The 11,424-nt window shown below is 37.2% G+C and overlaps 1 protein-coding gene across 2 annotated transcripts; it reads right to left on the reverse strand.

The window, feature by feature from the left end:
• Positions 1–1,028: 1,028 nt before the first annotated feature.
• On the reverse strand, positions 1,029–7,956 carry LOC113138244 (mortality factor 4-like protein 1). 2 transcript variants are annotated; one of them, XM_026320542.1, is made up of 12 exons: positions 7,782–7,956; positions 7,340–7,386; positions 7,188–7,255; positions 6,890–6,976; positions 6,691–6,771; positions 6,501–6,526; positions 5,906–5,994; positions 5,307–5,408; positions 4,698–4,786; positions 3,929–4,067; positions 2,984–3,068; positions 1,029–1,607 (listed from the first exon to the last, which is right to left on the reverse strand). In XM_026320542.1, exons 1-12 carry the CDS (start codon positions 7,819–7,821, stop codon positions 1,597–1,599), a joined length of 864 nt encoding a protein of 287 aa, XP_026176327.1. In that variant the 5' UTR covers positions 7,822–7,956; the 3' UTR covers positions 1,029–1,596. The 2 variants fall into 2 exon arrangements, with proteins under 2 accessions (XP_026176327.1, XP_026176326.1); XM_026320541.1 differs by having other exon boundaries at positions 3,895–4,067.
• Positions 7,957–11,424: the final 3,468 nt, after the last annotated feature.

Below are 11,424 nucleotides of genomic sequence, written 5' to 3' on the forward strand. Positions count from 1 at the left end.
GGGGTTGTTCTGGGGGTACTGGGTTATTGTAGCCACATTGTCCCCATGTCTAGCTTGAATATCAAATTTGAGACTTTGGTGTAGACTGTGCGACACCTTTAAAAAAAAAAAAAGTAAATTTTTGTGCAACTCCTATGATGGTATAGGTTGTTTTACTGCTTATACTGCTGTACAATACTTAGTTGGTGGGCTTTTTTAAATTCATACATACATTTTATTATAAGTCACAATCAAATCAACTTTCATGAGACTTTGGGTGAAAAATAGTCACTGGACCCTGAAACCTTTCTTTGATTCTTTGTATAATGAGAGCAGCTTTGCAGAGGTGGAATACTAGCTACTGGTTTTGTTGAGTGGTGATATACTCTAATTAATTTAATTAAGATAACATGTAAACACAAAATTAGAAAAAAACAAGTCTTCGAACCTGGTGAGACTATGATACAATGAAACACGTTTTTTCAAGTGTTGAGGGCCACTTCCCCTTTTTTTACACTTGGTTAATTGTAAATTTAGGGATGTTACTTGTAAGTGAATAATTTCACTAGTAGTAAAGGATCTGGATATGTCTCTCACCACTGCAAGACAGGGCCAAAAGATAAGCCAATTAAGGGACCCACCTTATAGATGTAATTATTAAGAGGGTTGTTTTTTAGTGCCACAACAAAATGTCAATTAAATTAGCAAAATACTGCAGAATAACCTCAAATTGAAATGGGATTTGTATTGCTTAGTTGATTTTTAAAAAAATAAATTCTAATTTTTATTTTAAATTTGCACATTAGTGAGAATTTTTCTTGATTAGTGCCTTTTTATGTGTCAGTTTTCATGAAGTAAATTATATAGTACAGTGTAAGCTGTTGATGTCTCATGTGCTCAAGTACAGTTGTATTTCAATGTGGCTGTGAGCCTTCCTGGATTATTTTTGAGCTTCTTTCATGAGTGATTAACACTTTGTAAAATAAACTTTGAAAGATGACACCAAATAATTTACAAAGTATGAAAAAGAAAACACAGTAAACAGTGTAGACAATGTGTAGAAATATTTTTTTTTTTTACAAATTGATACAAATACACAAGATACAGATACAAAAACAATTGCTGAATGCTGACCATGTGGTTCAGCATTAAATTGCACCTCAGTTAGGAGAACAAACACGAATACAGACATGCATGCAACATTAAATATCAAACAGACCATCTATCAGCGATGGAATACACAGAAACACCAGAGCTGCATGTGAAAACATCTTTTAACAGAGAAAAACACGTTTTTTTCTTTTTCCTTTTCAAAGAAGTGCAACCAAAATGTGAGACAATAAAAGAGGAGACAGACTCAGCTAAAAAGTTTTGACTTTCTTAACTGTGTCAAACTCCTGAGACCTTTGAGGAGGAAGTGTTTCAGTTCAAGTGAAATATCTCATCCAAGTGTGCACTTAAAAGGGCAGTAATGGTTATTTTACATGTGGTCTGGGAGAGGGGGATGACGTGCCGTGGTAGGAGTGCTGTATGCTGACAGCTCTCACACAGCCTTACGGTGGTACTCTGGGGGTGCAACCTCATAGTCACTGGCATTGAAGAGGGTGGATGAATTCTTTACCAGGTACCTGAAGGAAATGTAAAATTGTTTGTCCTTGTGACGTGAAACAGAAATGGTTATGGCTAAAAGGTGCAGTAAATTTGTCTCTTGAAAGCTGCCATGTTGAGCTTGTTATCCAGCTAACAAATATCTGAAAAATGTGAAAGGCTTTTTACACTAAGATAAGATAGAAGGCTGTCTGCTTCCTGAGGGCATTTGTACATCAGGCTTTAAAAGAATGGAAAATTCTGTTAGATGACAGTCTAGATAGCAGACCTGTCCAGTTAAGATTTTCACTAAAGTTTGTCTGGATAAAGATGTGACAGACTAAGAGATTTGTTACTTGTAGTAAATTCAGAGCTAGTCTGCAGAACTCACATAAAGTAATCCACGTAGGTGTGGGCAGCAAAAACAGCCAAATAAAGCCTGCTTCAAAAAACATCAGTAACTGTTGTTTTAGTTGTGTATGGAACAACAAAACTGTAGAAGATCAAGTACTATACTGTGTCTAGGTGGAGGATAGGTAAAATTATTGTTATTTAAATGTTATATCGCCCTATAAAGCATTTGCTTCAATAAATATTCAAGTTATATAGGAGCATGACATGTTTAATCCAGAAAATGTCAGCACGTTTGCTTACGGAGTCTGACTCAACAAAACAAAATATCAAACCATTTACCCTTTATTTAAAATGAATTTCAGCAGCTCTGTGTTCACAGGAATTTTAACCAGACAGGCATCAGCAGTGTAAAGATTGAGTGCAACTATTTAAGTATATCTAACATGGTTAGTTGCAGATTTTCTAGTCTGAAAATCAAACTGAATTGATGTGGATGTGGCAAATAGGGTCTCTTTGGTTCATTAACAGTATGAATGATACCAGTATAATAAAGCCATGCCGCCATATGTAGCAGTGTAAGTACTGAAGAGAAGAAGAGCTTTGTGTTTATCAATTTTCTACTCTGGTAACCCAGCTGAGACTGTAGTTCCATATTTAACACATGAGACTCTTTAGACGCCAGTCAATTTGGGAGCATTTTTTATTGTTATTATGATTATTTTTCAGTGTTTCTCACATTGCATAAGCCAAACTAGGTAGCATGAATCATTTCTGAAAGTAGGTACTCTTCCTACATTTGAAGTTATATAACATTTAATGACATGAATCATCTCTGAAACTATTTTAAATAAGTTCCTAACCAAAGTACCGTACCCCAAACAGATCTGTCAAGAAATGTTGTTGAGTTTGTAGTCACTCTGAGCGAAAATAGTTTTCAGAGCAGAAAATCAATTTCATGTTTTGAGGATTTGCAACACGCCTGGCTGCACTAATATGGATGTGGATGTAACATGACATTTGAGAATGATGGTTCACTGATGGTGTGTTGGGAGTTGAAACTTACTTGAGGAAATCTTGGAGGTAACTGAGCAGCAAAGCCAAACTCTTCTCATCCAGTGGAGTGTAGGCCAGCATGGCTCCAATACGAACTGTCAGTAGGGGGGACAACTGTCAGTATGTGAGGAACAGTGGAGAATGACACAGCATTCTTATGTAAATGTAAAACTGCTAGTTATTGCAGTATACAGTAATATACCATACCCCCTGTGCAATCTAATATGTATGGAATACTTTTTTTTTTTAGATGACTGAAATATTCTTGTTTTAAAGATAACCACTTTAAACAATTAAAGCACCTTAATAATACTGCATTAATACAGCAAATCTAATTAATGAATCAAATCAGACATAATCGCTAAGGCTGAAAAACTCAAATGACAGTTATTCATCTTTTTGACCCCGACGTAAACTCAGCGCCTTCATCTCACAAGCCTTACTTAAAATGTACTCAGGCTACTGTACTTTAAGCCTCTAGACACTGGTAAATTGTCATATAGTGCTTTTCTATACTCAAGTGCACTCAACCATTTGCACACACAATCACACTCACTCACACACTGATGGCAGCAGTTCAATTGTTGCATCAGGAGCAACAATCATTCAGACAACCACACAACAATGACAGAGCCACCAAATGCAACTTGGGCTTTAGTGTCTCACCCAAGGAAACGTCATCTTACAGTACACATTTCTCTCAAAAAGACGCAAATAAGAACTTACCAATTCATTGTATTCACTATTATACCTGTATTAAAAGAATTTTCTGAAAATGAAATGAAATAGTCAAGAAATGGCTTTAGAAAAAGATGGCTCAGTATTGGCCTGTGTGTCTGAGCTGACTGCCTGTGGCAATGTCTTATGTATTTACAGTATACTCTATATTTAAGTGTATTTCACTGTGTTCAGGGACACTACCAAATAGGCGCAGCAAGTGCGGAGCTCCGTAAACCTGAGACATGGGCATGTCTGGGTGTTCAGTCAGGATCTCAGCATACTGGGGCCTCTCAAACTTGTAAAGCAGCTGTGTGCCGAGCATGACGTTAAAATACTCCCGAATTCCTGCCACCACTTCGTTTACTGCATACTCCCTAAATTGGGAGAGAGAGAGAAAAGTTATTTATTGGTTTAAAGAGACAGCTTCCATGGGGACTGCAAAAGTCGTAGAACCATCAGGTTTATAAATTTGAAAACTTGCTTGTGATAGGAAATAAATTAAAAACTAACATTATTTTTCAAAGTTATATTTTTGTTGTGCTATGATGTAGTTTAAACATGACAAACTGAGGTTTAGGCTGATGAAGAGCAATGAAATCGTATGATAATCAGACCCAGAAGAAAAATAAATAAGGACGTGCATGCTTCACAAATTCACCAATATAGCAAATACTTTTCAATTTACCTTTGTTCAAATGTGTAACATACAACTCAAAAAATGTTTAACTTGGCAGTTAGGTGTTTCATTGTTATCCATAATGAACTGAAATGAAGAGAATCAAATAGATGAAATGTGGCACACTTTGTTTACTTCCCAAAAGCAGCTGAGTTTCTGCAAATGGGCTGAAATATAAAAAATGATTTTCCATCATTTATACACTCGGTGTAACTACTAGTGTGGAGGTGTAATGAGGTGGACACATGCAGTGATACAAAACATATTATCACCAATGTTGCATCACATTTTCTATATTTAAATACATTCAAAAGGCATTTATTCTTACTTATTGTCTGAGTTTCCTTTTGATTTCTTATAGTTTGCATAGTCCTCCAACACAGTCTCTACATTCTTCTTAGCAGGCAGGTGAAATAACTGTGAACAACAGAAAATGCTTCACTGTATTTGAAACTTCAGTCACTTGTATTTACATAATTATTCAACATTGCTGTTCCTCACTTTGAAGGTTAATTTCAAGAATAACTAACATTTACTGTCAGTGCATTATTTCATGCCTCTGAGTGCGTTACATTTTTGTGTTCAGCTTTATGACAACCAGTCAGTTTTATGTTGTGGTGTCATTTTAGACATATTCTGTCCTGTGGACAGACAACTCTCACCAAAATTAATAAAATATAAGCTATTACATGGATATTGAATTAAATTGTGTTTTAAGAAGATTTATGTATTTATGTATAAGAGTTGATGTAAATGTATATATGTTTAGAAACTGATTCTGCTTTTGTCACATTGATTTGCTCGATGGTTCAATACAAAATTATTAACGGTTGTTATCAACATCATTCAATTTAAAATCAATGTCCCTATATAGATTTGATGTATGAACTTTATGTAAGTACAGAGCAACATACAACATATTTCAGTATTTTTTCACCTGTTTCTGTCGGGTGATTAGGTCCCAGTCATCCACCAACCAGGGTTTCAGCTCCTCAGGTATCTTTACCTTCACTTCCACACGGTTTGTGAACATCTCCTCCTGGATACAGACACAACCAAACAAATGTGACCTGTTGTGAATTTCCAGGTCATTCTGTTGATTATTTCAGTGGGTGTGTGTTCCCAGAAATTCCTTGCGTTTACCTCTACAGTGTCCAAGCTTCTGTAAGGAACATTTCTCACTTCTTGGTTTGTATCCCTCACATAGACCACATACATGCTTAACTCACTCCCACAATTACTTTACTTGTATGACAAGTTAATTTTCAATAGTAATATCCAAGTAATTTAGAAAGAACTGAAAAGTTTTCTTTTTTTACAGACCTTCATTTGAAATTTATTATGTTCAATCTGCTGTGTATCATCTGACTGCAAACTGTATTCAGTGTTCAAATGATCGATTATGCTTTCAATCAATAACTGTGCAGGTGCTTTATACCTAATCAAAACATCATCATATGAAGTGTTCAGTCAGCTATACAATCAGATATGTTTTCATGTGGGTCAATGGGGTTGCCAATAACTGATGATACATACACTCTCCACAGTGGGATCAACCCGAGCCCTCTTCTTCCGTGGTCCCTGTGGCATTTCCCCACTGCTGGTACCTTCACCTGGCCCTGAGACTAAAAGAGACAGCCACTGTATTCATTATGTAGATGGAAAAATTAGTCTGTGAGATCAGTTTGGCAGACTGTCAAAGTAAAAGCCCCCAAATGACAGTGCCTGTATTGGATAAAAGGCACAAATACATACAAAACAAATTCTGAAATGAATGACATTATTAGAACGAAGCTCCTAGTCTGCACTTAAACCTCTTAGTCACTACTAAAGACATGTGACTAACAAGGTGCACAGAAAAATGCCTCAATGCCTCAAAACAGCCAATATAAACATAATCTAATATAAACTGATAGAACACCTTTGCCACTATTGACATATTTTAAAAGTTGCTAAAACAGCTGACGAACATTTAGTTTTAATATTACAATGTTACAGTCCCCATCTGTTAATTAAACTTGTAACTTTGATAAAAACCAAACATGTTTGATTTAAAGCTGCCACTAACACACCAAGTATATTTATACTATATTTACTATATACTATATTTATACTAAGACATTTTACTTACTCTTCTGTTTTGCCTTTTTCACTTTCCTGAAATGGAAAAAAAGGCATTATAAGAGACAATATAATGGTACTGTACAACGTTACACTGTGTGTTCACCCAGCACAATGACTACACTACATACAGAGACAAAACTGTCAGGGAAACATTTACATGATCAGTTTTGAAAACGAATAAAGGTGGAAAAACTTACGGATCAACATTTTTCTGCTGAACAGCAGCGATCTTCTTGCTTGGTGCTAAACCCCTCATCTTTCCCTCAACATAATGGTCCCTGTTGAAAGAAATTATTGACAAGTAATGGGAATATGAATATATATAGTAACAATAACAAATGTCTCTCAGAAATATTTCAGCCTTTCTACCATGTGTGCACAAAATGTCAAGCTTACTGATTGGCCTTTTGAAGCTCTTTTTGTTTCGCAAGGTTGCTGTCCACATATTTGAGAACTCTGCTTTCAGGAACCCATTCATCCCAGCTGCAAACGAAACACATCGCAAACCTTTAAACAGGATCACAATGAAAATAAAAAACTCCTTATTTTATTCAGACCCAACACACACACACACACACACACACACACACAAACAAATCATCTAACCGCTAAGAATGTGCCCAGAAGAGGATCCAAGGTAAATACAGACAAATACAGAGAAAAAATGAAACTGGATCCAAACCAAGATACTCACTTTTTGTTCCATCCGCTGTAATGAATGAAGTATTTAATCTGCTTATCCTTGATGTTGATCTTTACACACTGTAAAAACACACATTTCCTGCGTCAGTTGTCGGCTGAGATGGATTTTGAGGTTAATGATCAACTCACAGCACTGAGACAAACCTTTGCTTCATACAGCAATGGCCCATGAAAGCACAGGACTCTTTCACCTGTGAGAGAAAAGACAAACTAACGTGAACACACAACAATGATCACAGCAGACACGGGTGCAGACCACCACTGCCAAGCTGCAGTACAACCTGCACTGACACATCGGGGACAGGTTTGTCTCAGTCACAACACAAAGGAAGGTTTAAGCTAACAGATATTAGCAGTTAGCTCAACATTGTCGGCCGCTTTGCGCCTGCAGCTTTCACCTAACGTGACAAGAGTTAACACGCGTCCACTCAGGCTTTGTCTTAACTGGGTTTTCGACATATAAAGGCAGAAATAAGGGCTCAGGCTCCATCCCCGCCTGGAGACCACAATTGTCGAGCATCAACAACAACAACAAACCCGCCCCCTTCCAGCCGTTAATAGGGATGCTTTGTTTTCCCGCACAGACCTTCTTGAAATTTAGGTTTAGGGTCCTGTTTTGGCGCCATTCACAGACTCAACTGGTCGGATCTCGGAATGATCAGATTCGTGCATTGCCAGTGTCCATTTCTTCCAGGTACAAACGCGTCCGACATCGGATCCACAGCCAAGGAGAAGCCGAGACTGGCCCGCCTGCTGCTGGGTCACCTGACCCAGCTCTGCTGCGTTCATGCGCCAACCCTGAAACTCGGAAAAACAAACATTTGTGATGTGTGTAAGTTCTCACAGACTTAGCAGCAGATTGTTTTCGGCACAGTTTCTAGACTAGTTCTACTTCCTGATAGGCTTTTTGAAAACGCCTCTGGCAAAAAGAAATATTCGCTTAAATGTTTTACACTTAAACTCTATATTGATCCAGCTACTCGTTATTTTCTCAATTTAAAATGTATCAATATGTGGACAGATCAAGAGAAATTTGGGTGTTATGTCTGTGTGTGTGTGTGTGTGTTTTATTTTATTTTTTTTTTGTAGTTTTGTGTCTTCATAATTTTTTGCCCATTTTGCATCTCTTCATAGTCATATTGCACTCCTTGTTTTGTGTCAATTTTTTGAAGATGTTCCTATTTTGGTCACCAAAGCAGTGTTTGGGTTTTCCCAGTCACTACATGTCTCTGTTGCTGTTTCACAGTCATTTTACCTCTGCATTTTGTTGCTGTTTGGATACTTTTCCTTCATGGTTGACCCTCTGGGCCCATGGCAGGAGGCCTGTTCAGTAATCCATCCATGTATACTGTATCTGTGAGTAATGCATCTCTATAAGATAAGGTGTTTAAGTGCACTGCATAAGGGCAGGCCAATTTAAGATCCAAATCTCATTCTGATTTTACCATGTTTCTCCATTGTAACATATGATACACATAAAATAAGACAAGCGGCAATGAATTAGAATACCAAGATGTGTAGTGAGAATAACCACCAGCCATCAACTAGTTTCAGTCTCTTCTGATAGATTGTTACAGTATTGTATAAGATACTGAGGAACTGAGTCCCTGGCTGACTGATTACTGGTGAGACACTGCTTAATGGAGGCAGAAAATATCTTAAAGGCGTGACTTTCTTGCATTTTACTCCCCAAATCTCCATTAATTACTACATTTCTGTTCCATTTAAGCTTGTTTGCTATTAAACGATGTCAAAAAATAATGTATTTTTACATTGCACTATAGTGGAACTTAGGTGGTGGTATTGTACAAACAAACATCATATAAATAAAGTAAATAAGTAAAGTAAATACTTAGATGCATGCAAAAGAGATTTATTTTACGGGGAGATGTTTGCTCTCTGTCTGCACAACTCACCTTTTAAGAATATGAAATTTGCAATAACACAAAAGGAATAAATGTTACATTGAAAATGTTGTAATGTTCTTCTCTACATATGGAAAAGGATTCTACCATCTTCCTGCCATTGCTCCATATTGGTCCAAAACCTAACTAAGAGAACCGATTTTGGCTGAGTATGACAGAACATGCATTTCTCATCAGCAGCACAGTGAAGGACTCACTGTTCCCTGAGCAGCTGGACAGACAGTCAGCAGGTGACAGACTCATTTGCTGTGACAGAAATAGAAATTGTATTGATTAGAGACAAACTGAGATTGAGGATGAAACAAATTCTAATGAGACTGACACATACAGCTGTTACAGCCATATAGCATCAAAGCCATAACTAGCAAACATAACATCTTTATGTTACACAAAAGGCACCTACACTGAAAGCTTCTACAGAGACGGAAATCATGACATTTTAGAGTTTCTGCTGGATAAGTAAAGCAAGGTTAAAAGCAGAAGCTTTATTGCTAAGAGCATCACACAATCAACGTATTTCCAGAATCAATCAGAGTGTCACCTGGAATTAGTGGCCTGATGAAACCTAGTGTTCGTAAGTAGAACCCCTGGGGTTTGAGTACACATGCCCTGTGTTTCCTTTTGTCCTTTTCTTCTGTTATTCAGTGTGCAGCTTTTCATTCTAGTTTTGGTTTAGGTTTCAGTCACCTTGTTGTCTTTACAGGGAAATACTGTGAATTGTACACATTTGCATCACAGCTATTACTGCAGCAGCTACTTTCCAGATATGACATCAAAACAGACACACAACACCATTACAGATTAAAGCAGTGGGCCCCAATCTCTTTCAGACTTTTCGAGTTGGGCTCTTCTTCATGTTTCAGATATGTATGAGTTGTTGGTAACTTCGCCAAACTTCACAGATGGTATTTCTTATCTGTTTGAGGCCAAAAGAGGCAATGTTTTCAATATTTAATGCAAAGATTTAGATACAATTTTAAAAAAATGACCAAAAATTGTGTAAATGACCTTTTTCCTTCCTCGCCCATTAATCATCTAATGATGTACCAATAGCTGTGCAATTTACTAGGAAGGCATAATGGTGAACGACAATCACTATGTGCCAAGCAGTAAAAGAGCAGTTCTATTTACAGCATGTCTTTATAACTGGGGCAAATTAGAGGACTGCTTTTACAGTAATGGCCTCACTCCTTGTTTTCTTGGAAACGAGTCCCGCTTTGATTTTATTCAGTGCACAGCGAGCACAGACCCAAATCAAATGTCCACAGAGGAGGCCTTATTAGTGCTTTCGGCAACTGTTTTCTCCAAAATGTGGTAAGTCCTCTAAGTATCAGGAGATGACCTTTACAAGATCTGTGGTAGATCCTTGAGATCAAAGCACCAGCATAGACCAGAAGAACTGGGATGACACTTATCAAAATGTCACCTATGAGGCCACAAACAGAGCTTTGGCCAATAGTTCACAAAGTCTGAATAAGGAGAGGTCCAGTACACAACATTACTCTAGTGCTTCTCTTTCCCTTTACTCCCAGCTCTCACTTTGTTTTATTGAAGTTTTATTGAAGGAGTCTCTTTAGGAAATGACGGAGAAGGCTGTTTATCACATTTAAGACAACCTTATTGTTGTACCATTTAAAAGTTGACGTTACTAATTAATGAGTTCTTTATTTTAAAATGATTTTATTGGCTCTGACTCAATTATTTCCAACATGGTAGACAGGTACAAAATATTTAACATGACATTAAACAATAAAACTGTAGAAAACAAATGCTATTCACAGCTGTCAAACAGAAATGTAGCCCTGTTTCTGATATGGATGTGTTCAAGAACGTCAGATGCACCTGTAGCTCACACCTTCATTCAGTAACACAAAGCTTGTGTGGTGCTTGTGCACACAGCCACTCTTCTCTGAGGAGTGGCTGGTATTGAGGAGCTCTTGTTGTTGAGCATAAAAACCCATTACTAAGTTTATTACATCTACTATTACATCTACTATCCAATAAAAGTTAACACTAGTTTGAAGCCAGGACAGACTCTTGTTCTCCTTTATATGTGTTCAAACTGCAACATCAGTCATTTGTAACTCAAGCTTGTTCTCATCTCCTGATGAACTGTTATCACCTGTCAGTTTACAGTATACAACAGTGCTACACCCCTGAGCAATCTCAATAAAATGTTAGTGATTACAAATCCTCTTGATTTAATACAATAGATTTTGTACCTTGGGCTTTGATTTTGATAATAGATTCAACCCTCATGGGCTTGAATGATACCAGTTTTGTGCAAATCTGTGGTGAGATGTT

This window comes from Mastacembelus armatus, chromosome 3 (genome assembly GCF_900324485.2).
Source record: "Mastacembelus armatus chromosome 3, fMasArm1.2, whole genome shotgun sequence".
Taxonomy (NCBI): Eukaryota; Metazoa; Chordata; class Actinopteri; order Synbranchiformes; family Mastacembelidae; genus Mastacembelus; species Mastacembelus armatus.

Bases quoted from the DNA above. Each gene is read 5' to 3' on its own strand.
- LOC113138244 (XM_026320541.1), bottom strand. From the start codon at position 7,821: ATGGCGCCAAAACAGGACCCTAAACCTAAATTTCAAGAAG. The intron at 7,256-7,339 runs GTTTGTCTCAGT...GTGTTTTTACAG, and splicing joins CATTGCTGTATGAAGCAAAG to TGTGTAAAGATCAACATCAA. The intron at 1,608-2,983 runs GTAAGTTTCAAC...CATTTCCTTCAG, and splicing joins TACCTCCAAGATTTCCTCAA to GTACCTGGTAAAGAATTCAT.